Genomic DNA, 26,065 nt, shown 5'->3' with positions numbered 1-26,065 from the left:
ATGGCACTGACCAGGAGAATCATGTTGTTAGGTCACTTTTTTGTGTGCAATGATCGTTGTAAAATAAAAAATAAAGGTTTTTTTCTTTGTTCTTGTTTTTCAGTGAATTGTATGGTAAAATGAATGGCAGCATTAAAAACTACAACTTGTCCCACACGAAAAAAGCCGCCATATGGAAATGGGGATGGAAAAACAAAAAAGTTATGGCTCTTGGAAAAAAGAAAGGGGGAGAGGAATAACACAAAAGAAAAAGAGAAATAGGCGAATTTAAGGGGTTAAGGATTTGCTATTATGTGGTAATTTCAGGGTTTTGCTCTCCCTGGACAGATTGCCCCCCCAGTCGGATGTTTGGCCGTCTGCTGCTTTCTGAGGGACGACTGAGGAGCAGAATTTATTCAGATATTAATTTTTTGTCTCCTTTCAGTTTCCATGGCAACCTTGTGAAGTTCGTTACTTGACATCATTTTCAGAACTTCAGTTGCCGTAGAAACGGAACGCAGCTTATAAATATAGAAAGGTTTCTGATGCGGAGGCATTAGTATTCATCTGGTTGGAAGGTGAGGGGGATTAGTTGAATATTTAGCGCTGACTTCATTCATGTTATGACATTGGCGCCAATGTAACGATAACGGATGAATGAAACGTCATGTGACTGAGGGAGGCGGCGGGTGCACTCCCTCAATAACTGGGTTATGGAAATGGCCCCAGTAGAGGGGATCTCTGGTGATATATTTTACTGTTAGGTCCATATATATTTGGACACAGACAACATTTTTCTAATTTTGGTTCTAGACATTACCACAATGAATTTTAAACAAAACAATTCAGATGCAGTTGAAGTTCAGACTTTCGGCTTTCATTTGAGGGTATCCACATTAAAATTGGATGAAGGGTAGTTTCAGCTCCTTAACATGTGCCACCCTGTTTTTAAAGGGACCAAAAGTAATTGGACAGATTGCATAATTGTAAATAAAATGTTCATTTCTAGTACTTGGTTGAAAACCCTTTGTTGGCAATGACTGCCTGAAGTCTTGAACTCATGGACATCACCAGACGCTGTGTTTCCTCCTTTTTGATGCTCTGCCCAGGCCTTCACTGCGGTGGTTTTCAGTTGCTGTTTGTTTGTGGGCCTTTCTGTCTGAAGTTTAGTCTTTAACAAGTGAAATGCATGCTCGATTGGGTTGAGATCAGGTGACTGACTTGGCCATTCAAGAATATTCCACTTCTTTGCTTTAATAAACCCCTGGGTTGTTTTGGCTTTATGTTTTGGGTCATTGTCCATCTGTAGTATGAAACGACGACCAATCAGTTTGGCTGCATTTGGCTGGATCTGAGCACACAATATGGCTCTGAATACCTCAGAATTCATTCGGCTGCTTCTGTCCTGTGTCACATCATCAATAAACACTAGTGACCCAGTGCCACTGGCAGCCATGCATGCCCAAGCCATCACACTGCCTCCGCCGTGTTGTACAGATGATGTGGTATGCTTTGGATCATGAGCTGTACCACGCCTTCACCATACTTTTCTCTTTCCATCATTCTGGTAGAGGTTGATCTTGGTTTCATCTGTCCAAAGAATGTTCTTCCAGAACTGTGCTGGATTTTTTAGATGTTTTTTAGCAAAATCCAGTCTAGCCTTTTTATTCTTGATGCTTATGAGTGGCTTGCACTGTGCAGTGGACCCTCTGTATTTACTTTCATGCAGTCTTCTCTTTATGGTAGATTTGGATATTGATACGCCTACCTCCTGGAGAGTGTTGTTCACTTGCTTGGCTGTTGTGAAGGGGTTTCTCTTTACCATGGAGACTATTCTGCGATCATCCACCACGGTTGTCTTCCGTGGGCGCCCAGGTATTTTTGCATTGATGAGTTCACCAGTGCTTTCTTTCTTAGGATGTACCAAACTGTAGATTTTGCCACTCCTAATGTTGTAGCAATTTCTTGGATGGGTTTTTCTGTTTTTGCAGCTTAAGGATGGCTTGTTTCACCTGCATGGAGAGCTCCTTTGACCGCTTGTTTCCTTCACAGCAAAAAACCTTCCAAATGCAAGCACCACACCTCAAATCAACTCCAGGACTTTTATTTGCTTAGCCCCTTAAGGACCGGGGTTAGTTTCGTTTTTGTTTTTTGCTCCCTTTCTTCCCAGAGCCATAACTTTTTTTTTATTTTTCCGTCAATATGGCTATGTGAGGGCTTATTTTTTGCGGGACGAGTTGTACTTTTGAACAACACCATTGATTTTACCATGTCGTGTACTACAAAACGGGAAAAAAATTCCAAGTGCGGTGAAATTGCAAAAAAAAGTGCAATCCCACACTTGTTTTTTGCTAGGTTCACTAAATGCTAAAACTGACCCACCATTATGATTCGCCAGGTCATTGTGAGTTCATAGACACCAAACATGTCTAGATTCTTTATCTAAGTGGTGAAAAAAAAATCCAAAGTTTGCTGAAAAAAAAAAAAAAACAACACCATATTCCGAGACCCGTAGCGTCTCCATTTTTCGTGATCTGGGGTCGGGTGAGGGCTTATTTTTTGCGTGCCGAGCTGATGTTTTTAATGATACCACTTTTATGCAGACACGTTCTTTTGATCGCCCGTTATTGCATTTTAATGCATTGTCACAGAGATCAAAAAAACGTAATTCTGGGGTTTTGACTTTTTTTCTCGCTATGCCGTTTAGCGATCGGGTTAATACTTTTTTTTTATTATTGATCGGGCGATTCTGAACGCGGCGATACCTAATATGTGGGATTTTTTTTAATTTTTTTATTTTGATTGGGGCGAAAGGGGGGTGATTTGAACTTTTAGGGTTTTTTTTATTTTTAAACATTTTTTTTTTTTTTACTTTTGGCATGCTTCAATAGCCTCCATAGGAGGCTTGAAGCATGCACAACTCGATCGGCTCTGCTACATATGGGCGATGAGCAGATCGCCCATATGTAGCAGATTTACTCCTGTGTTTTCAGTGCCGACCACCGGGCGGCGCTGAAAGCCATCAGCCTGGAACAACCATAGAGGTCTCTGAGACCTCTGGTTGTCCAGGCAACATGACGCCGCCTCCCGATCACGTGACGGGGGTCGGCGATGAGCTCACTTCCGGCCCAGCGGCCGGAAGTGCTATTTAAATGCCCGCTGTCAGCTTTGACAGCGGGATTTAACAAGTTAATAGGCGCGGGCGGACGACGATTCCACTCGCGCCTATTGCGAGCACGTCAGCTGTTCAAAACAGCTGACATGTCCCGGCTTTGATGCAGGCTCAGCACTGGGGCCCTCATCAAAGCAGGGGAGATGTCTAACATTAAGGGGTTAATTGAGAATGACATAATGAAGGGATTGCCCACACCTATCCATGAAATAGCCTTGGAGTCAATTGTCCAATTACTTTTGGTCCCTTTAAAAACAGGGTGGCACATGTTAAGGAGCTGAAACTCCTAAACCCTTCATCCAATTTTAATGTGGATACCCTCAAATGAAAGCTGAAAGTCTGAACTTTAACTGCATCTGAATTGTTTTGTTTAAAATTCATTGTGGTAATGTCTAGAACCAAAATTAGAAAAATGTTGTCTCTGTCCAAATATATATGGACCTTACTGTATACACTGAGGGGGATATTGACTCAAATTTTCTGTCAAAAATGCCTGAAATGTTACACAGGAGCCTCAGGCCAAGGGCTGGGGGAGATGTCGGCATCGGCTCTGCTGCCAATAGCAACCAATTACAGCGCAGAGCCTTGTGAGGATAAAAGCTGAGCTCTGGTTGGTTGCTATGGGCAACTGAGGCCTAGATTTCTGATGACTTCCTGGATCCTCATGGTGGCAACGATTCTCTCATGGGATACATTGAGGCTGTGATAATGTTGGTAGTATTCATTCATCGAGTATTGCCTCATTATCATATACGAGAACAGTCTGTGCTCATACACCCATCAGCCATAACATTTTGGGGTGGGTTACCCGGTGCGCAGCACCTTTTCTAGTGGGGTGCCTCTGTTCACAGCAAATTTGGTGTGGGTGTCTCTGGTGCGTGGCAGATTTTGTGGTGGTGTCCCCGATGCGCGGTGGCTTTTGCGGTGGGGTCCCCCAATGCGCAGCACCTTTTGTGGTGGGGTCCTCGGTGCTCAGCTGCTCTTGTGGTGGTGTCATCGGTGCGCAAGGGCTTTTGTGAGGGTGCCCCTGGTTCCCAGCAGATTTGGCAGGGGTGCCTCTGGTCACAGCAGATTTGGTGGGGGTGTCTCTGGTGGGTGGTGGATTTTGTAGTGGTGTCCCCGGTGCGCGGTGACTTTTGCGGTGGTGTTCCCAGTGCGCAGGGGCTTTTGTGGGGGTGCCCCTGGTTCCCAGCAGATTTGGCAGGGGTACCCCTGTTCAAGGCAGATTTGGTGGGGGGTGTCCCTGGTGCGTACTGTATCTGGTGGGGGTGTCCCTGGTGTACGCCGGCCTGGTGTGCTGATTCCTGTTTTGCATCATGTGGACGTCAAGTGTCATTTTATCTTGGTAAGAGATGAGTGCACTATGGGAAGGAGGCAAATCAGGAGAGGCAAGTTGACGGGGCGACATTCTTTAAGGTGTTAAGATGACGTTCTGCGTGGATCAAAAACATGCTGCCTCCCTAAGGCCTCTTTCACACATCAGGTTTTCGCCGTCAGGCGCGATCCGGCGCTTTTGACAGAAACCGGATCCGGCGAAATGCAATGCCGGATCCGGTTTCCCCCCCATTGACTTGCATTTGCGCCGGATCGCGCCGGATGGCCATGCGTTTCATCTGGTTATCGCCGGATCCGGCAATGTGTCGCAATGTGTCGCGATCCGGCGTCTGGAAAAAACGTCTACTGTAACGTTTTTTGTCTACGGCGAAAAAGCCGGACACGCCGGATCCGGCGCGTCCGGCTTTTTCACACAATGAAAGCCTATGAGCGCCGCAATGCGCCGGATCCGTTTTTTTTGGTCTGAGCATGCTCAGTAGCTCTGCCCACAGGAGATATATAAAAGCAAGACAATGGGACCCTCAGCCACACCCAACATGCCACCCAAGACAGCAACCAGGCGCAGGTGAAGGCAGCAGACATCTGCAGCAGCAGCACCATCAGCAACACCCCAAATGGAGCAGCATGCTGAACGGGAGGGGAGTCCAGAAGCAGATGAGAGACGGTAATTATCAAATCCCCCATTCCTCCAAACTAGGGCCATGGAATATCAAGATATTCATTGGCCCTTTGTTTCTCTTTATTCAACAGCCGCCAAAGAGATGCAGCAGCAGCACCATCAGCAACACCCCAAATGGAGCAGCATGCTGAACGGGAGGGGAGTCCAGAAGCAGATGAGAGACGGTAATTATCAAATCCCCCATTCCTCCAAACTAGGGCCATGGAATATCAAGATATTCATTGGCCCTTTGTTTCTCTTTATTCAACAGCCGCCAAAGAGATGCAGCAGCAGCAGCAGCAGCAGAAATGGCATCACTGGCAGCAGCAATACCCACAGCCATGGAGTCTGGCCATCAACAGGACAGCACATCTTCTTCTGGGAGCCCTCCCTCGCATCGTCAGCGTTTGACGGTAAGTTTTTATTTCCAAAATCCATCATCTCTGTAATATATGTCTATTCATTGCCTTTTATTTCAAAACAGGAATCACAAGATGAAGAGGAGCTCCCAGAAGAAGAAGGAAGGGGTGGACAGACGCTTGGAGTGGGCTCACAATTCGTAAGTTTTTTGCATCAAACGCAGAAACACAACATCACACTACACACAACACATAGAAAACAATGTTCTGCAGACCACACACAGCAAACAAATGCCTACATCCAAACTCATAACATTTTTTGTTTTCTTCTCTAGTCTTCCCAATCTGGTGCTCGGCCAAGAGGTCCTCGCAGTGCCTCCCAGGGTCGTCGGCGACAGCAACGCGGCGGTCACCAGCGTGTAAGTATAAATATTTTTGCTTTGTTTTTTGGCACTTTTTATTTCATTTCTTTTGTGGAGGCTAATTATGTTATTTTTGTCTTTTTCTTTAACAGCCTTCACAGCGTGCTCCTGACTCTGACGGTGAGGATGGAGGGATTGATGTGGACCGCCTCATCGATCTCGTCAGAGAAAGGGAGCCGCTCTGGAATATGGCTGACCGCCGCCACGCTGACCTGATCATTACCCGACGACTCTGGGAGGAAATCTGTTCTCTCCTTGTGGGCCGCTGGGAGGACCTCGAAGCTCGGGACCAGATTTAAAGAGCGTAAGTATATACAGTAACGGTTGCTTGATGTAAACCAGTGTTTCCCGAACTCCAGTCCTCGTGGTCCCCACGGATCATGTGTTCAGGATTTCTATTTACTATTGAAATCCTGAAAACATGACCCCTGGGGACCATGAGGACTGGAGTTTGTGAAACACTGATGTTGTATACTAACCACTCCTTTCTTGTTTCAGGGAACAGAATTGTGAATCGGTGGCGGTCTGTGAGGGATCGTTTCAAGAAGGAGTTCAATAAAGAGATGCGGGCCCCGAGTGGATCTGGAGGACGCAGGAGCAAGTACAAGTACGCACAAGCCCTGTCGTTCCTCCGGGAAACAATGCTCACCAGAAGGTAAATATTACACACCACATGTGAAAAAGATGTAACTTTTTTTTTTCAGCCAGGGCCATACCATGTCAGTATTTTAATTGTTTTTTTTTCTCTTTATTCCACAGCACGGTGAGCAGCACTCGGGAGCCTGCACGATTGGACCCTTCTGAGGCGATCCCTGAGGAGACCGGCACCGAGGGACACTTCGACCGCCCCGGTACATCTGCACCTTCCCTGCCTTCCCACACATTCGACCCATCTGTCCCATCCACCAGCACAGGAGCATCGTGGCCGCCTACATTACATGAAGCTGCTGGTGAGGAGATCGCTTTCCCTTTACCCCACCCTTCTTCCCCTGCCGCCTCTAGTACACCTGCGGGTACTGGGCGGCAGCGGCAGAGGGGTCAGGAAAAGAGTTATGCGCAAGAGTTATTGCATCTGAATGCATCTTTCCAGAACTGTCTCAAAGTCTTGTCAGAGCAAATCTCCGCAGGCTTTCAGCAGATCAACTCCAGCATTCTGGAGGTGAAGACACTTCTGCAAACCATGCATTCAGAAGCAAAATCTTCGCCAAACCACACCTTTTTCAGGTCTGTTGTGGAGCGCATGGAAACGCTCTCTCCTGCCCAGCAGATGCATGTAATGCATTCGTGCCACGGTGCTCTACAGCAGGTTACCTCCCAACCTCCACCTCCCACCACTGTAGTTCCTCCACCTGCACCCCCTCCAGCCACTTTCCATCCTCCCCCTTCTATTACATCTGCACCCCCTCCAGCCACTTTTCATCCTCCCCCTCCTACTACATACCAGCAACCTCCCCAGTACCAGCAACCTCCCCAGTACCAGTCATCTCCCCACTTCCAGCAACCTGCCCCGTACCAAACTCCTTCCCCGTACCAAACTCCTTCCCCATACAACTTTCCATCAACATCATCTGCTCCTACAGTCCCTGCCCAACCCTCCACTCCACCACCCACCACCTCTTCTGCTTCCCACATGTCAACCCATTCTGTAGTTTTTTCCACACCTTCACCTCTAACTGTTCCTTCCCCACCACGATCCCAGTCCTCTCTCCACACACCCAGTGTCGAAGTGTCCCGCAGCCCCTCCAGCAGTATTTCCACCCCACAATACACAGATTTGTAATGTGTGTTTTTTAATAAAAATGCCCATTGGGTTTAAAACCTTTATTAAAAAAGTTTTTTGCACTTTAAAAACATTTTACAAAAAAAAAAAAAATTTTAAATAAAAGTTAAATTATCGTTTCACAATGGTTGTCTGTCTTTTCTTTCTGCGGCGAACTATGTTTAAAAAAAAGGTTAAATACAGGGTATTTCAAAGGTAAAAAGGTATTCAAAACCAGGTATAACTGTGGGTAAATTTTAGCTTTTTGCCACAGTTGTGTTCCTGGTTGTGTTTGAAGCAAAGTATTTCACCTAAAAAGTTGTGTTTATTGTTGGTGATTTCCTAACAATGTACACAACTTTTGTTAAAAGGTGAAATACTTTGCATAAAACACAACCAGGTACACACCTGTGGCCTAAAGCTAAAAATAGTAAGACCATGACAAGATAGCCAACTTTGGTTGGCAAAGGTATATACTGTTGGTCCAGAAGGTACACAAGTTTGGTTAGGGCACAAATCTTTCACACTCTGTCATCCTGCCAGTGTACTCTGCCTTGAGGGGCCACAAGGGTCAATTTTAAAAACCGGATCCGGCGTAATCCGTCGAAAAAACGGATAGAAAAACGGATGAACCGGATGAGACGGATCCGGTTTTGTCTGTCAAGAACAAGACGGATCCGGCAGAAAACCGGATCCGGCACATCAGGTTTTACAAAACATTTGCCGGATCCGGCATTCCGGCACGACGCCGGATCGCGCCTGACGCCGAAAACCTGATGTGTGAAAGTAGCCTAACATTGTACAGTTCCGTCGTCCTGGCAGTGGAGTCCATAATGGAATGTGGAGTCCGGACCACAGAGAGGGGGGAAATGCACAGAGTATGGGTGGTATTAATGATATGGCTAATGGTGAATATCAATGGTGTGGCATTTGCGGGTGGTGATTGCCCTGTGCTGAGGTTATAGTGTGTTGTCTGTGTTGTGAGACGTTCTCAGGTGCTCGTGATCCTTCCAATCAATAGGTTTCCATCATACAATGTCTCCTCGGAGATCACGTCCTACACAGATACAGCGAAGCAATTTTGTGGAAACTCAGGAGCAATAAATTATCTGATGGACATATTCAGTAAATCAATTATGACCTTTCCCTCAATGGATTCCTTTTCCGATGACCCTCTGCTGCTCCCGGCGGGGCTGTCACTCAGCTTTCCCAGACTCCTTATTGGCGAGTGTACCAAATAAAAACTGTAATAAAGTTTATTGAAAAGCTGACTGAGAAGAAACGTCTGCCAATGCCACTTGCACTCAGTGTCCTCCTGCGTTTCCAGACTCTCATAATGAATAACGCCTAGTGGTGCAGGAATTGATGCCCCCTGATGGGGCAGGTGGGATCACTAGATGCTGTAGTATCATCTAATGGTGTCAATCAGCTTTCTCTCTCTACAGATTGTCTTGTAGGGGAAAAAAAAGCTGCTTTCCTGAAGGGCAAGTGTATTTTTTTGGAGAGGGCACTCATTCTTAGGAATATTTGACATGAAAAAGTTGCATAAATAGCAATTCCGTAATCTGCATGCTGTGTGCATGTATGGGTAGCTTTCTGTTCTGGTGACGATTGGGGCACTGCCTGTGGGCGAGTGTGCGCGCCCGCTGCCTGTGGGCGAGCGTGTGCGCCCGCTGCCTGTGCAAATAACGGGGCTGTGGTTTTCTAGCAGCAGTGATGAAGTTGTAATAGCAGAGGTGTGTCAGAGGAAGAGGGAGGCAGCCACAGCCTTCTCCTCCTCACTCCTCCAGCATCCAGACTCCCTGCTACACAGCACAAGGCTCCTGCACTGGAGATCGCACCATGCTGCCCTGGAGGAAAAGCAAGTTTGTGCTGGTGAACGAGGACAAAAAGGGGAAGGGGGTGAGTTACTCTTCCCTGCTGTCCTCCTTCCTTCACTCCTGCCCTGACCTCCTGCCCCTGGAGCGCCTGGGCAATGTCTTCAGCAGCCGGAGGCAGAAGGTAGTCCTAAACCAAGAGGACCCATCATACACAGTGTGGTACCTGGGCAATGCCGTGACCCTCCATGCCAAGGGAGAGGGCTGCACAGTAGAAGCGGTCAACAAGATCTGGCAGAAGAGCGAAGCAGGGGGCTGCAGCACTAAGATGAAACTATCTTTGGGGTCTTATGGCATCCGGATGAGCCCCTCCAAAAGGGGCTCTAGAAAAACGGTCCATGCCTACCTCCTGCACCGTATCACCTACTGTGCAGCGGATGCCGGGCATCCCAAGATCTTTTCCTGGGTCTACAGACACCAAATTAAGAACAAGGCAGTGGTCCTGAGATGCCATGCCGTCCTGGTCTCCAAGGCAGGGAAGGCTAAAGCCATGGAGCAGACCCTGTGCCAGACCTCCATGGTCGCCTTCAACGAGTTCAAAAGGCTAAAGAGGCAAAATGACTTTAGGAGGGAACAGAAGGTGCTTCTGGGGGAGTCAGCGGTCCCCAAAATCCCCCTGAGGAAGATTCTGAATGGGACCTGCTCCTATAACCCACCTGTGGAGAGGAGCAGGACTGTGCCCAGGCTGAGCTCAATATTGGAGGAGGAGGAGGGTGGTGAGGAGGACTGGACGGACCCCCAGAGGGTGATCCTCCATCAGCATCTACACTGTGACATCATCTTGGGACTTGCCCAGGACCTCCGGAGACTAAACATCCAAAAAGCTTTGGCACAAAAACTCTTTTACACCCCAGGCACACAGCTGTCCGACTGGAAGCGCCCCATGAGGACTATCTGCTGAACCCCTTCCCGAGCACCTCCATATCCCAGTCTTGTCCAGACCACATGTGACACAGGGACAGTCATGCTCGGACACCGGGGCAAAAAGTCAACTGCCTTGTATCTAATTACCCTGGCTGGAGCAAAGTGGCTTGATGCCACCCGCTGGCGCTCTGCTCCCTCCCTGATGGTGGGCACAGAATGGGCTTGGTCCTCATAGAAGGTGGTGACTTCTTGCTATGTCAGTGAGGGCTGATAACTGCGAGTTAATTGTGAAGGCTGCATTGTTAACTGACCTCTGTCTTCCCGGCTGGTGGTCCCCATAGACAGACATAACATTCAGTGGCCACCTCGTAGTTTCTTTTGCATATGCCCAGGAGTCTTGTCATCTCAAGAGGTCAGGAGCAGCTGAGGCTGTTCACTAAAACAATTGCCTTGGTGCAATCAGTGGTTTCCAGGAAGCGTTAACTATGGGAAATATCTGATTATAACCTGTGCCAATAAACCGCACATCCCAGCATTTGTGTCTCTTGCGTAAATTCACCCGCGACCCGGTCTGTAAATTAAAGGGACGGTATACCTTCTGCTTGTGAATAAGTTTGTCTATTGTTTCCTGTTATCAGCCGTTTCAGGTTGTAACTTATGCTCTTGCTGTGCCCGATGCTGGTGATGTGATGACGGCTTCTTGGTTTTATTCTGTTCTGCAAATTTTAGATAGAAATGAATAAATTTCTGTTTTATCTGCACCTGGGAAAGCTGGGTGACAACCAATATGGCCATCTTTTCTGCTCACATTCTGCCACGACTTGAGCTCTGACCTTTGGATCGCTGCTGCTCATCTGCTCAATTATATGCCCCATTTTTAGTACCAAGGATGGGGAAGAGATTTATCCTCAGCTTTTCCTTAACGTTTCCAATGCATTGTGGAAACACCGTTCATATGCATTGGATGCTCAAAATACACTTGAGTCCGTTACGGTTGATTAGAGTTTGGGAAAGCTGGGTTACATAGAATCATAGAATCATAGAATCGTAGAGTTGGAAGGGACCTCCTGGGCCATCTGGTCCAACCCCCTGCTCAAAGCAGGATTCGCTAAATCATCCCAGTTAGATGTCTGTCCAGCCTCTGTTTGAAGACTTCCATTGAAGGAGAACTCACCACTTCTCGTGGCAGCCTGTTCCACTCATTGATCACTCTAACTGTCAAAAAGTTTTTTCTAATATCTAATCTGTGTCTCCTCCCATTCAGCTTCATCCCATTGCTTCTAGTCTTTCCTTGTGCAAATGAGAATAAAGTTGATCCTTCTACAATGTGACAGCCCTTTAGATATTTGTAGACAGCTATTAAGTCTCCTCTCAGTCTTCTCTTTTGCAAACTAAACATTCCCTACTGGAAGCTGTAGTTGCAGCCGTGATGGTTGTGGCCTTGATTTGCCAAACCCTCAATAAGCAAATTACACAGTGACAACCCGAGTGAGAGCAATAATGGCAGCAATAGTGGTTGTCAGACAGCAAAGGTTGCAGCTCAGATTTTTTATTGTTTTATTATATGTTTCTATTTTATTTTTTTATTTTACCATTATTATTCATTTTTCATATTATTTATAGGTTTTCTGGGAATTTTTCTTCTACTTTTGTCCTTTGAGTTGCTGGTGTGGATTTTGTGCCTGCAGTAGAAATTTTTCCTTCCGTGTGACTGTAAGTGATTGTTATTAACCCTGCGCTGATTGTCTGTGATGACATCACGCTGCCGCTCTCATGTTGTGTGTACACAATGTACACAAAGGAGGATTGTCCGCGTGACCCCGAGCTCAAGTACAACACCAGACTCCAGATTCCCATTCACACAGGTTATAAATATAGAAAGCCTCTATTTTTGCACAATCTCTGCTTGCTGTCGCTGATTGCAACAATCTCATATCCAGAGATTTGCGCTGCTTTCCATTTATTGACAGGATGCAGAGGTCTTTAAAAAGTGACAGTATGAATAAAATGAATTGTCTTGTGTGTTTGACATTGCCACAAAGAGCCCTCCAATGTAAGAAAGAATGTGTCAATTCAATCCCTTCAAGAATAGATCTTGAAAATGATGCAACCGTATTGAACATTTGCTTTTAGGGTCACATCCTAGACCTGAGCCCCAGATAAATGTCACTGATGACTCTGACATCTGGTGACTGCAGACAGGATCTTATCATGTATCTCTGTGTACAGGGAGCTCCCCCTAGTGGTGACTGCAGACAGGATCTTATGTATCTCTGTGTACAGGGAGCTCCCTCTAGTGGTGACTGCAGACAGGATCTTATGTATCTCTGTATACATGGAGCTCCCCCTAATGGCGGCTGCAGACAGGATCTTATCATGTATCTCTGTATACAGGGAGCTCCCCCTAATGGCGGCTGCAGACAGGATCTTATCATGTATCTCTGTGTACAGGGAGCTCCCCCTAGTGGTGACTGCAGACAGGATCTTATCATGTATCTCTGTATACAGGGATCTCCCTCTTGTGGTGCCTGCAAACAGAATCTTACTATGTATCTCTGTATACAGGAGCTCCCCCTAGTGGTGGCTGCAGACAGAATCTTATCATGTATCTGTCATGGGCTTACCGTGGCAGTGTGGAGCCAAAAGACCGCAGCGTCTGATTGCTCTTACTCCGGCGCTGAGAAGAAGCACTTTTACTTCTTTTTAAATGTTTATTTCTTCTGGCAGAACAGGGGTTAATCGGCCATGTTGGGAATCCCTGTGCTCATAGCTGAGCTCGGTTAGCCACTCCTTTCCCCTTTATAATCTGGGCTCTGTTAATAATCCTTGTCAGAGCTAGCATTTGCTGCATGGCTAACAGAGGGAGAAGAGCACATATGAGGAGAGTTGGAGGAGTTATCTGTGACTGTTGCTTGGTTTGAATGGGTGGTAATTCCTTATCCTTCTCTATTTTGTTTTATTCCCATACCTCCACACCCTGGTGCATTCCTCTGTTATATGTGAGTGAATATTTTGTATGCCTGGAGTTTTCTGTTAACCCTTATCTGTGTTGCCTTGTTTGTCGGGTTGGTGTACTACGGTGCACAGTAGTGCCCCCTCTTCCCTGGGAGGGGGAAGAGAACAGATGGAGGGATAACTCAGGAGATAAGACATCTTCGCCATCTGGAATATCACGGGGAGCAGGGCACGGCCTAGATTTAGGTACAGCGAAGGAGCCCCTGGTCCCAGGTCACCTGACAGTTGTGTTGTGACAGAATCTCTGTATACAGTTAGCTCCCCCTAGTGGTGGCTGCAGACAGGATATCATGTATCTCTGTATACAAGGAGCTCCCCCTATTGATGGCTGAAGACAGGATCTTATCATCTATCTCGGTATACAGGGAGCTCCCCCTAGTGGTGGCTGCAGACAGGATCTTATCATATATCTCTATATACAAGGAGCCCCCCCTAGTGGTGGCTGCAGACAGGATCTTATCATGTATCTCTTTATACAAGGAGCTTCCCCTAGTGGAGGCTGCAAACAGGATCTTATTATGTATCTCGGTATACAAGGAGCTCCCCCTAGTGGAGGCTGCAGACAGGATCTTATCATGTATCTTTGTATACAGTGAGCTCCCCCTAGTGGTTGCCACAGACAGGAGCTTATCATGTATCTCTGTATACAGGGGGCTCCCACTAGTGGTCACTGCAGACAGGATCTTATCATGTATCTGTATACAATGAGCTCCCCCTAGTGGTGGCTGCAGACAGAATCTTATCATGTATCTCTACCATCTGTATTTATCCTATCGCAATGTCTTAAGGTACTGTCACACTTAGCGATGTACCAGCGATCCCGACCAGCAATATGACGTGATCAGGATCGCTGGTACATCGCTAAGTGGTCGCTAGTGAGCTGCCACACAGGCAGATCTCACTAGCGACATTGCTGGGGACGGGGATCGCTACTTACCTGTCACACCAGGCGATCCTGCGTCCTCCCGCCCGGCTCCACGCGTCGCTCGTCCTCACAGCAGGAAGCGCCACAGGAAGCAGACGACGAGAAACAGTCCAGCCTGTTCTCGCGCCATCAGCGATAATCAGCGGGGGAGCCGGTTGTAGGTAAGTATCAGACACAGAGATATCGCTAGCAATATCGCTATAACGTCACTAGTTATAGCGATATTGCTAGCGATATCTCTTAGTGTGACAGGCCCTTTAGTCATGAAGGAGCCTTGAAACTTGTTAAGGAATGAGGTTAATGTCCAAATTTGCCCCCAAAAAACAAGTAGGAAGTGATCACACTTTTGGATACATTGTTGCTTGAGAAACACATTGAATACATTGAATTCTTAATCCGCCTGATGTCACCAGTGTTACTATGACAACAAGTTACAATTTCTATAGTCTCTGCAGAAAAGAAAAACGTAGAAGACGCTGATCAATGAATGGAGGGAGGGAGAGTTCTAACCCCATGTCCTAATACTCCTCTCCCCCACCTGCCTAGGAGGAAAATCAGTATATGTAATAAGGGCTCCCTCCAGGCCGATTCTGGCAGGTCACTGTGTCATGGCAGCCGTTAGCTGGAGACATCTGCACTTCCGTACAGCCAGTGCCCCTTCTCTTCCTTCACTATATTTCAACCAAAAAATAGTCATTCCTTTCATTTCTGTTCCTGGGAAAGCTGGGTGACCACCAGTAGCCAAAGAGGAGTTTACATATTGAAGACCTTGCTGTATACCAGGGCCCCCCCCTATAAGACCAGTCACATAGCGGGAGCACCCTCAAGACGCCCGCCGTATACTGGGAGCATCTTCACAACGCCTGCCGTATACCCGGTGCATTTCAAAAGACCCACCGTATACCATAACCAAAAAAGGGGGGCCGTTGTATACTGGGAACACCCCACAAGACTGGTATACCGAGACAACCCCCACAAGACTTGCTGTATACTGTGGACAAAGCATGAGACCCTCTGTATACCAGAAACATTCCACGAGGTCTGCCGTACACTGGGGACATCCCACGAGGTCTGCCGTACACTGGGGACATCCCACGAGGTCTGCCGTACACTGGGGACATCCCACGAGGTCCGCCGTACACCGGGGACATCCCACGAGGTCCGCCGTATACAAGGGACACTCCATGAGACCTGACATGCACCGTAAATCTGTCATCTATGTAACGTTACTGAGAACTTATGGCCACAGGTCCAGAAGTGTTTATAACTGCTGTAGAGAAGACTGCCTCTTCATGCTTCACAGGTTTGCAGATTTCCCACCCAAAGAAACACAAAAATGATCAGACAAGAGAGTAAAGGCACAGGCTGACACCAAGACCATTGGGAGTCATCGGTTGTATAAATTGCTTCAAACTTGGGGTGCAGATACACTTTGAACATTTGAACCCCAGAATTCTTTTTTTTTTGTTCCCCTGCACCAAAAGAAATTGCCCCCAATGGTTATGATTTTCCTGTTGAAGATGAAATGTAACCCATGCACCACCGGTGTGCTGGCCAAGCACCATTATACTGTGACAGATGGTATCGGAGGGTGGGTCAGAAGTCACTGTGTCCATGAACCCCACTTTCCACCCCCCGTTTTTTTGGCTGTAGCACCCCGAGGTCATTAGTCACAACATTTCAGCACAGATGTTGAATTCCTTTAAAATATTGTCCTGTAAATCCACTTCTGGAACTTGGCCACGGCGGTATACACCCCAGGATATTTGGGGTTTGCACAGCTGTGACCCCAGGATACAATGCCAAACACTCGCCCGTCACAGACGAGGGGTCCCCCGGAGTCGCCCTGTAATGAAGAAGGTGATAAATTACTCAAAGTGTCCGTAATACATGTCCACATAGTGAGGGGTTAAAAGGGGCCGAGGGGTGAAACAAATGTAACCAGAAGTACTGGACAGTACTATTATATAGGAACAGTACCTCAGTATTATGTGTGGACTAGATGGCAGTATTATTTATGTACTGTATGACAGTGCTAGATATGAACCTCTGTATGGTAGCATTATGTGTGAACTGGCTGATACTGACATCTAGCACTAAATGGCAATATTACTTGGGTACTGTATGGCGGTATTACGGTGATACTGACATCTAGCACTATATGGCAATATTACTTGGGCACGATATGGTGGTATTACAGCTGGTACTGACATCTTGCACTATATGGCGATATTACTTGGGTACCGTATGGCGGTATTAAATCTAGCACTATATGGTTATATTACATGGGCATGGTATGGCTTTATTACAGCTGGTTCTGATATCTATCACTATATGGTGACATTATTTCGCTACTGTAGCACGTTTCTATTTTCTCCCATATAGAGCTGATTGGTTCTCCTGCCCCCTGCAGGCCGAGCAGGGGTATGACTGTTACCTGGCAGGAGTCTTTGCCCCCATTGTTATAGCCGGCACAGATCATGTTCCTGGTGATGTGTCCGGAGTACGAGGCGGAGCTGTTGCACAGTCGCACGGGGACGATGGGTAGTTTGACGCTGCGCAGAGTGTCAGAGGCTTTGCCGCTGACTGCACTGGTGTAGCCCCAGCCGGATACCTGACACAGGCGACCCTCAGTGGGCGAGACCCCCTGGGCTGGAAGAGGCACTATGGACACAAAGGAGTTGTACACCGCGGCACGATTCAGCTGTGAAAACAAATGGCGATGGCATTACGTTTCATGCATTTACATTACTCCTAGTCATCATTAAATATTTGCTCTGGATTCTGGGGCGGAAACCTCTGTTCTGTTCTGTTGCTTTGAATCTTCGTCCTTTACACAAAAATCACAGAAATTTCTGCAGCAAAATCTGCAACTTGGGAATTTACATGTTGCATATTTGGTGTGGAAAACCCTCAATGTTAATAATACAGAACCAGAGTCCATGAGAAGCCAACAAGTCTCATCTAAGCTTTACTGACAACTTCTGTACAGAAATAGAGCTGCAGAGTGTCTAGTGTGTGTGTCGATACCCTGTGTGCGGCAGTTTTTTGTGTGGCTATACTGTGCGTGTCGGTGCTCTGCATGGGCATGTCCATGCTCTGTGTGCGCGTGTTTATGCTCTGAGCATGCGTGGCTATCCTCTGTGTGAGGCTATGCTCTGTGTGTTTGTGGCTATGCTCTGTGCAAGTGTGGCAATCCTCTGCATGGCTGCGCTCTGTGTTCATGGCTATGCTGTATGTGTGTTGGTGGCTTTGCCCTGTGAGTGTCTATGCCCTGTGTTGCTATCTTCTGTGGTCTGTGTGCGTGCGGCTGTGCTCTATGTGAGTGTGCACACGGCTGTCCTCTGTGTGAGTGTGCACACAGCTGTGCTCTATGTGCGCTGCTATGTGAGCAGCAGTTGGACATTGTATGACTTTCTTGTTGCGGTGTCTTGTGGGTCGCAGTGTGACCTATGTCACACGCAGTGTTACATTTGCTCACCTTGATCAGCATGATGTCGGCGTTCTTGGAGGATGAGCTGTAGTCGGGGTGACACACGAGCTTCACGGGCCGGAAAATCTGCTCCGTCCCTTCGAAGATGGACAAGGAATATTCCCCGGCGACGAGCACCATCTGGTTCTGTCTTTGGACACGATGAATGATTACCACGGTTTATACTTAGATCTGTCTAATGTCACATCGGGAAGACTGTACAGGTTCTGGCCTCTAGTCACATCCAGAGCTGCATTTACAGACCAGCTGGCTGCACCTTGGGCTCAGCAGAAATGTCACTATGGTTTACAACCACCATCAGGGGGCAGCAAAGAGATGAAGTACAAGATTTGTAATTGCAGCTTTGGAAGTGACTGGAGTATAATGACAGCATTCACTGCTTTATAGATCGGGGTTCAGATCACATCCCCGCCCGCCACCAGCAGCCATATTTTCTCCCAACTTTCCTCTACTTACTCGATCTTGCAGTGGGCAGCGGTGAGGACCCAGAACCTGCTGACCAGCGACCCCCCACAGAAGTGGAGCCCAGTATTCCTCCTCAGAGACACCAGGAACCGCGTGGAGTACGGCGACACTGAATACCCCCCGATAATACGAGGCATGGTCTTCTTCCCCCCACCTGGAACATCACAAAACAATCATTACTGCAGTGTTCCCTCTTCTGGTCTCGTAAGCTGACAATCATTGCATCAATAACATATAATGGAAAGTGCCACAGATTCTGGTGTTTTATGTTTCTATCGCGCACTCTTTTCAAGATCTCTGCTTGCTGATAGCTCAAGAGGCTGAAAAAACTAAAAGGCCTCACAGCTGAAGGTTTGTCACAGTTATGTCCAGTCTGCACAATTCTCTGTGATACATTTACTGCACTGACACATTGTAACAACATCAGCCTTGTCTTTGCACCAGTGATACAGCTGAAAAGGAGCAGACTAAATACTCTAAATGGTATCTAAACTGCAGGGTAAAAGGGATGGGACCCGTCCTCTGCTCGGTGTCAGTGCGGCTCTAGTAGTACATTCATGCACCAGAAAGCTCAGAATGAGCAGAAGGCTGAGAAAATGAAGGTAAATCTGCAATGATCATGAGTCATGGCTCTGGGATCTATGGGGGTCCCTGAGAAGCCCTTTACACGATTTTCTCAACATGTTACGCTGCATTTATTGTAGTCTCCTCGGACCCTTGTGACAATCCATCCTTCTCTGTCGCAGATTCTGTGCCGCTCAGGATTCTTGGAAGTGCAGGTGATGAGCCAAATCCTGCCTCGTGTTCCTGGAAATCCCCATTAAGCTGATTATTCGCTCGCTCATGACCTGTCCACCCTAGGATGGGACAGCGCTGGCAAGGAAATGGTTAATGATGGATTATACTGCATGTAGGGAACGGGTTAATGATAGACTATATTGCAGGTAGGGAACAGGTTAATGATGGACTGTATTGCAGGTGGGAATGGGAAGGGGTTAATGATGGACTATGTTGCAGGTAGGGAATGGGTCAATGATGGACTATATTGCAGGTAGGGAACTGGTTCATTATGTACTATACTGCCGGTAGGGAACGGGTTAATGATGGACTATATTGCAGGTAGGGAATGGGTTAATGATGAACTAATGATGAACGCAACCCACCAACCTACTGTCGCCTACCCCACCATCCTGTAGCATGTAAGCCTGAAAGGGCGGGGTCTTCTCTACACTCTGTATCAGTCTGTCATTGTTAAGGCCCCGTCACACATAGCGACTTACCAGCGATCCCGACAACGATATCAACGTGTCAGGATCGCTGGTAAGTCGCTATGTGATCGCTGGTGAGCTGTCAAACAGGCAGCTTCACCAGCGATTAGCACAGCGACGCCGCGCGCGGCATCGCTGTGTTCAGCGCTGATTCATGTCAAAAATAGAATTAAAATAAAAAATATAGTTATTCTCACCTTCCGACTTCTCGCGCAGCATTCCCGCCTCTCTCCACGGTCCGGTCCCAGTAATCCTTTGCGAGAATTACCGCGATGATGTCCGTTCTCGCGGTCATTCTTGCAAAAGATTACTGGGACCGGGAGTGTGGAGAGAGGCGGGAATGCTGCGCGGGAAGTCGGAAGGTGAGAATAACTATATATTTTTTTTTTATTTTATTGCTGATCACTGGTCTCCCGCCTGTCACACGCAGCGATGCATGCTGGCCAGCGGGAGATCAGCGACCAAAGAAATGTCCAGAGATTTCCCAGAGCAATCAGCGATACCGGCAGGGGGGCCGCTCGCTGATCGCTGTCACACACAGCAATCTCGCTGGTGAGATCGCTGTTGTGTCACAAAACTTGTGCTATGTGTGACGGGGCCTTTAGTTTGTTTACTGTAAGTGATATCTGTAATTTGTATGTAACCCTCCTTCTCATGTACAGCACCATGGAATCAATGGTGCTATATAAATAAATAATAATAATAACTATATTGCAAATAGGAAAGGGGTTAATGATGGACTATATTGCAGGTAGGGAACGGGTTAAAGATGAACTATACTGCCGGTAGGGAACGGGTTAATGATGGACTATACTGCTGGTAGGGAACGGGTTAATGATTAAAAATTTTGCAGGTAACCAAACGGTTAATGGTGGGCTATAGCAGGGGTAAGGAAAGCGTTCCTGTTACAGTTAAGGAAAGGGTTAATGATGGGGCATATTGCAGGATATTAAAGGGTAAATGAATGACCGGTTAATCATGGACGATATTACAAGTAAGTGATGGGTTAATAATGATTGCCACTATTTGCTCAGATATTTCTCAACTAAAACATTACCGAGGCCCCTCCCTGCTGCACCCCTAATATACGGCTGACCTGTCCGGGGATCGGTCATCCATCGCATCGGAGACCCCCAATAATGCTCTAGCAAGACGGGGTCATCATGACACTAAACTTTCCAAATGATCTTCCTATGGTAGAATCACAAATGGCCGAGTCCATGAGGGAAGACCCCCAGTAATCTCTGCGATGGACTGTCACAATGCAGTTCCGGAACACAGCAATGCCCCCCACAAGTACACCCTTCACTGCTCAGTACCTCTTTCTTGCCCCATAAATCGCCGCAGCGCGCGCGGTCGCATAATGTATAGTCCTCGTTATAAGCAAATGGCGTCTGAAAACAGACAATCGCTTAAATAGCAATTACCCGACAAGGGTGGGACTGGTTCCCCGACACAAGCAGATGTGATATCATATAGATGGCAGTTGCCCCCATCTCAGGAGTAGGAGAGGTCCCATCATTGTAAGGAAATTATAGCAATTCCCCAACGTCCGTTCAGGAAACTCACCGATCAGTGCAGGAAGTTGCAGGAGGAACAGGAGCCGCAGCTGGTGACAATCCATCGTATAGTGATGGGCTCAGAAACAACTCGGCTTGTGACCCACACAACTCTGCCGCTGGTACCCGCGTCCTTCCCTGGTCACCATGGCAACGCTACAACCGGGTAGAAAGGGCTATTATGTGCCACAGAGGAGGCAGCTCATCTTACCCCCCACCCGGCAGATCATGCCATGGAGCTGTAGGTGGCATCTCTGGTTTCGCTGGCACCTGCCGGGATAACAGGAGACGGTTCATCACCATGTCATGTGCATCCAGGTCGTCACCCGGACATCCGAATCCTGACAGCTTGGAACTGTAAAATCTCTGTTAACTTGGTGAAAACTGGGTAACGGCTGAAGGAAAACTCTGAAGCACCAGAAGGGGTGTAACTAATGTAAAATATCGTCTCCCCCAAAATCAAAAACTCTGAAGTTATTTTACTTACCTATTTCATACTATTCAGCCATTATTGGGAGAGCTGTGTGACTACTATGGCCATTACTTCAGCTCCCACCACATGGGGTTAATCACTCCGCTTCCCAGTCTCCGAAAAAAAAAAAAAAATGTTGCAGTTGTAGAGTCTGTGCAACTCCTGTAAATAGCTGGTTGTCCTGCTGAATGTCATATAATTCAGGCTGTACACTGTTCCTAGAAAAAGGAAGAAGATCCCCCTCAAACTTCCAGAATGTTTTGGCCACTGATGAACCCCCTGAATATCTGCCTTTCCAAAAAGTTCTTCATGTTGGTGGTGGCCTGTAAAACTCCTTCTCTGTGCGTGCCACATGCTGTGTCCTCCCAAAAGAGCTTACCTGGTTGTGGGTAAATATGGCGTCCGCAGTGCCAGCAGGGAGGAGGGCGATGTAGGGAAAGTGTTGCAGAGGGCAGAGGCTGTGTCACTGAATATAGGGGTCACTCCAGGAATGAAGCTCTGCTGATACTTGAGAGCCAGTTAAGGTGGCACCCTACATCTAGCAGTCCCTGAAAGGGACACTTCCACATAGAGAATCACAAAACTAGGAGCAACATGTGAGGTCTGAAATTGAGTGTGAGAGAGACTGGATCCTGAAACTTAGTGCAGCTTTTTTAATTAAAGGTAATCTCTAACATTGTGAGAGAGATGGCGGAGTGGTGCTTTAATATTGTAGAATATTCTGGTTCTTGTTAGTAGAGCGCTTCCCTACTTACGACAGGCAGTAGTGCACATAAAGGACAGTTCAGCAATTTTACTTAGATGTGGGAGAAAAGGTTGAGGATTCTATGAGGCAATGAACTTGATGGTTGTATGGTCTGTCACAGGGGAATTAACTGTCTTGATGGTTACATGATCTTATATTGGTAAGTTGATGTGACACACTTCTATCTGCTGGCAATGTCTTCAGCAGCACCTCCTGCGCTTTGGCATGGTCTCCAGCTCACACAACCGGCATGTTGTAGCAGCAGTGTCCTTTGGTCTCGCAGTTAAATGTATCGGTCTCTCACATTCAGACACCGGTCTCCAAATCGTGAGTCCTGTTCACACTCATCAGCTTTCAGAGCCGTTCCTCCTGTCGGCAGCTAATCTATTCCCTCTTGGAGTGCACTCATCCCTTATAAACTGAGTGGCCTCTCTCGTGAATGTTGGCAGCGGCGCCCCCTGCTGCATATTTCCTGCTATATGGCCGATGATGACACTTTCTTGCTCTGCCACTTCCTGTTTAATTTCCTTCATCACCAGCATGAGTGAATATACGGCAGGTGATCTTGTATATACATCGACCAGGTAATACACCCAGACGGATGAGGAATGACAAGTCCCGGAAGACTATAGACAGATCGGTTGCATTACATGTTGAGTCACAGAATGCTGGGAGTAGTAGTCCGGCAGCAGTGGAGGTGCTGCAGATTAATCTGCTAATAACGCCAAGAACAAACAAAAGCCTTGCACCATCTAGTGGCCATTTTCTTCCTCTGTCCCCTTAAATGCGTGTGTTTGTTACTTTGTAACATACTGCGTTAGTTTGCTTCCTGTTAATGATTCTTTTTTTTGGTTCTGACCCGGCTTTCTTGAAGTCCTGCACATCAGGTATGTACCTGGGGGCGGCAGCGCTGTGCTGCTGGGCAGGTTTGCGCGTGAGGCCCCAGTAAATGCTCAGGTACTGGCGTGCTGCCCGCGGTGTCGGTGACCCTGAAAGCGATGGGGCTCACGTTTGGCGTTGACTAAACCTGAGTTTGCACTTTTTCGTGTTTACATGATCTGTACTAACGACCCGACCTCTGTGCCCCTAAATGTATGGCCACCAGGGACGTCAGCCCTGGTATTAGAAAGCACAGAGGCCCATACTGTCCCTGCCCCTGAGCCCCACATATACGTGTTACTAACATTACCTGGCCTGGAGGACACCAACATTTACTAATAGACCAATATAATACCACCATTTAAGACTGAACAATAATACCGCCATACTGATCGTTAACCAAAACCTCTATGCTAGAAGGGATATCACCGCCGTACAGTGAATGGATAATAGTAATATCAGGTCTACACCAGTGCTCTGCAGACCATACAGTGGGTACAGAAAGTATTCAGACCCCTTTAAATTTTTCACTCTTTGTTTCATTGCAGCCATTTGATAAATTCAAAAACGTTCATTTTTTCTCATTAATGTACACTCTGCACCCCATCTTGACTGAAAAAAAAACAGAAATGTAGAAATTTTTGCAAATTTATTAAGAGAAAAACTGAAATATCACATGGTCATAAGTATTCAGACCCTTTGCTCAGTATTGAGTAGAAGCACCCTTTTGACCTAGTACAGCCATGAGTCTTCTTGGGAATGATGCAACAAGTTTCTCACACCTGGATTTGGGGATCCTCTGCCATTCTCCCTTGCAGATCCAGCTCCGTCAGGTTGGTTGGTGGACAGCCATTTTCAGGTCTCTCCAGAGACGCTCAATTGGGTTTAGGTCAGGGCTCTGGCTGGGCCAGTCAAGAATGGTCACAGAGTTGTTCTTAAGCCTTTGTTATTTTAGCTGTGTGCTTAGGGTCATTGTCTTATTGGAAGGTGAACCTTCGGCCCAGTCTGAGGTCCAGAGCACTCTGGAAGAGGTTTTCATCCAGGATATCTCTGTACTTGGCCGTGTTCATGTTTCCTTCAATTGCAACCAGTCGTCCTGTCTCTGCAGCTGAAAACACCCCCATAGCATGATGCTGCCACCACCATGTTTCACTGTTGGGATTGTATTGGGCAGGTGATGAGCAGTGCCTGGTTTTTTCCACACATACTGCTTAGAATTATCTCCAAAAAGTTCTATCTTCGTCTCATCAGACCAGAGAATCTTAGTTCTCATAGTCTGGGAGTCCTTCATGTGTTTTTTTAGCAAACTCTATGCGGGTTTTCATATGTCTTACACTGAGGAGAGGCATCCATCGGACAACTCTGCCATAAAGGCTTGACTGGTGGAGGGCTGCAGTGATAGTGGACTTTGTGGAACTTTCTCCCATTTCCCTACTGTATCTGTGGAGCTCAGCCACAGTGATCTTGGGATTCTTCTTTACTTCACTCACCAAGGCTTTTCTCCCATGATTGCTCAGTTTGGCTGAACGGCCAGGTCTAGGAAGACTTCTGGTGGTCCCAAACTTTTTCCATGGATTATGGAGGCCACTGTGCTCTTAGGAACCTTGAGTACTGCAGAAATTCTTTTGTAACCTTGGCCAGATCTGTCACAATTCTGTCTCGGAGCTCCTTGGCCAGTTCCTTTGACCTGATGATTGTCATTTGGTCTGACATGCACTGTGAGCTGTGAGGTCTTATATAGACAGGTGTATGCCTTCACAAATCAAATCCTATCAGTTTAATTAAACACAGCTGGACTCCAATGAAGGAGTAGAACCATCTCAAGGAGGATCACAAGGAAATGGACAGCATGTGACTTAAATATGAGTGTCTAAGCAAAGGGTCTGAATACTTATGACCATGTGATATTTTTTTCTTTTAATAAATTTGCCAAAATTTCTACATTTCTGCGTTTTCCATCAAAATGGGGTGCAGAGTGTACATTAATGAGAAAAAAATGAACTGTTTTGAATTTACCAAATGGCTGCAATGAAACAAAGAGTGAAAAATTTAAAGGGGTCAGAATACTTTCCTGTACTGATACTGTAAGATATGACATAAGGTTCCCTGAGTATTACACTGCAGATGAGATTTTTGCCTGTCAGCAGCTGCGACCCCCCCCCTTCTTCCCCCTCAGTTCACACACACAACCAGTCTAACCTGAATTACCAGCGTGGGCTCCTTCCTGCCTCACGGCGGGGGTCCCTTTTGTCTGTTCTACCATGTGTAGCTACTTTCATAGACAGTAATGGGGATCTAATCATTTGTTCATAAAACGCGCCGCGTTTATTGTAAAAACATGAACATTACATTTCTGCGATGTGCGTCGACCCAGCTTCCTAGCCCATGTTTTTCACGGTCCAAGCACCCACAGAACCGGAGAAACAGATTTCTCCTGAACCATGTAAAGTAATTACTGCGTGTTTGGTTTTGAATTAATGCCAGCGACGAGCTGGAAAATATGATACTATGTGCGTTTCTGTACGAGGTACCCTCTGCTAATTATGGCTATTAGAAGTTTCAGAACCAGATTCTAAATCCAAGAGCAGGGGAGGACCATCGCCAGACAGCCCCTTTTGTGATGTCACTAGCCCAAAGCTATAAGGCATTTTCCCCTAAACCTTCATTCATTCTAACTGGAGATTCCGTTCTGATAGGATCTCCAATGCAGGGAGACGTCTGGCCCCGCCTCCCCACATGGTTTGCCTAAGACCATCTAAGCAAATATAAGTTTGATTTCTGCTTTTAAACCTTTTATTTTATATTTGCATTGTACATAT

The 26,065-nt window shown here is 46.9% G+C and overlaps 3 protein-coding genes across 13 annotated transcripts in view; 2 read left to right on the top strand and 1 right to left on the bottom strand.

Annotated features, from left to right (window-relative positions):
* CDA (cytidine deaminase) overlaps positions 1–26,065 on the top strand; it is a 72,905-nt gene that overhangs the window by 4,807 nt on the left and 42,033 nt on the right. For 6 of the 8 annotated variants that reach the window (XM_073570349.1, XM_073570351.1, XM_073570344.1 and 3 more), the window contains exon 1: positions 22,891–22,951. The exons of 1 other annotated variant lie outside the window; for it this stretch is intronic. The gene's annotated coding sequence lies outside the window, so the exon portion shown is untranslated. Of the gene's footprint in view, positions 1–22,890; positions 22,952–23,145; positions 23,255–26,065 lie in introns of those variants that run through there. One more of the 8 variants, XM_073570346.1, reaches the window with a different exon arrangement.
* On the top strand, positions 9,406–11,024 carry FAM43B (family with sequence similarity 43 member B). Its single transcript, XM_073570336.1, has one exon. The coding sequence runs from the start codon at positions 9,527–9,529 to the stop codon at positions 10,460–10,462; it is 936 nt and encodes a 311-aa protein (XP_073426437.1). The 5' UTR covers positions 9,406–9,526; the 3' UTR covers positions 10,463–11,024.
* Positions 15,453–26,065, bottom strand: part of LOC141085161 (trypsin-3-like) — a 59,877-nt gene continuing 49,264 nt past the window's right edge. For 3 of the 4 annotated variants that reach the window (XM_073570343.1, XM_073570341.1, XM_073570340.1), the window contains exons 2-5: positions 18,315–18,477; positions 17,847–17,988; positions 16,803–17,069; positions 15,453–16,211 (exon numbers count right to left, since the gene is read on the bottom strand). In XM_073570343.1, coding sequence (XP_073426444.1) covers positions 16,068–16,211; positions 16,803–17,069; positions 17,847–17,988; positions 18,315–18,460 — 699 coding nt within the window. In that variant the 5' untranslated portion in view covers positions 18,461–18,477 and the 3' untranslated portion in view covers positions 15,453–16,067. Of the gene's footprint in view, positions 16,212–16,802; positions 17,070–17,846; positions 17,989–18,314; positions 18,478–21,160; positions 21,423–26,065 lie in introns of those variants that run through there. The other variant, XM_073570339.1, reaches the window with a different exon arrangement.

The sequence above is a fragment of the Dendrobates tinctorius genome, unplaced genomic scaffold (genome assembly GCF_039654945.1).
Source record: "Dendrobates tinctorius isolate UK_male_01 unplaced genomic scaffold, ASM3965494v1 ptg000028l, whole genome shotgun sequence".
Classification (NCBI taxonomy): domain Eukaryota; kingdom Metazoa; phylum Chordata; class Amphibia; order Anura; family Dendrobatidae; genus Dendrobates; species Dendrobates tinctorius.
This window is presented reverse-complemented; position numbering and strand designations above follow the sequence as displayed.

Coding starts and splice junctions, on each gene's coding strand:
- FAM43B (XM_073570336.1), top strand. CDS start 9,527: ATGCTGCCCTGGAGGAAAAGCAAGTTTGTGCTGGTGAACGAGGACAAA.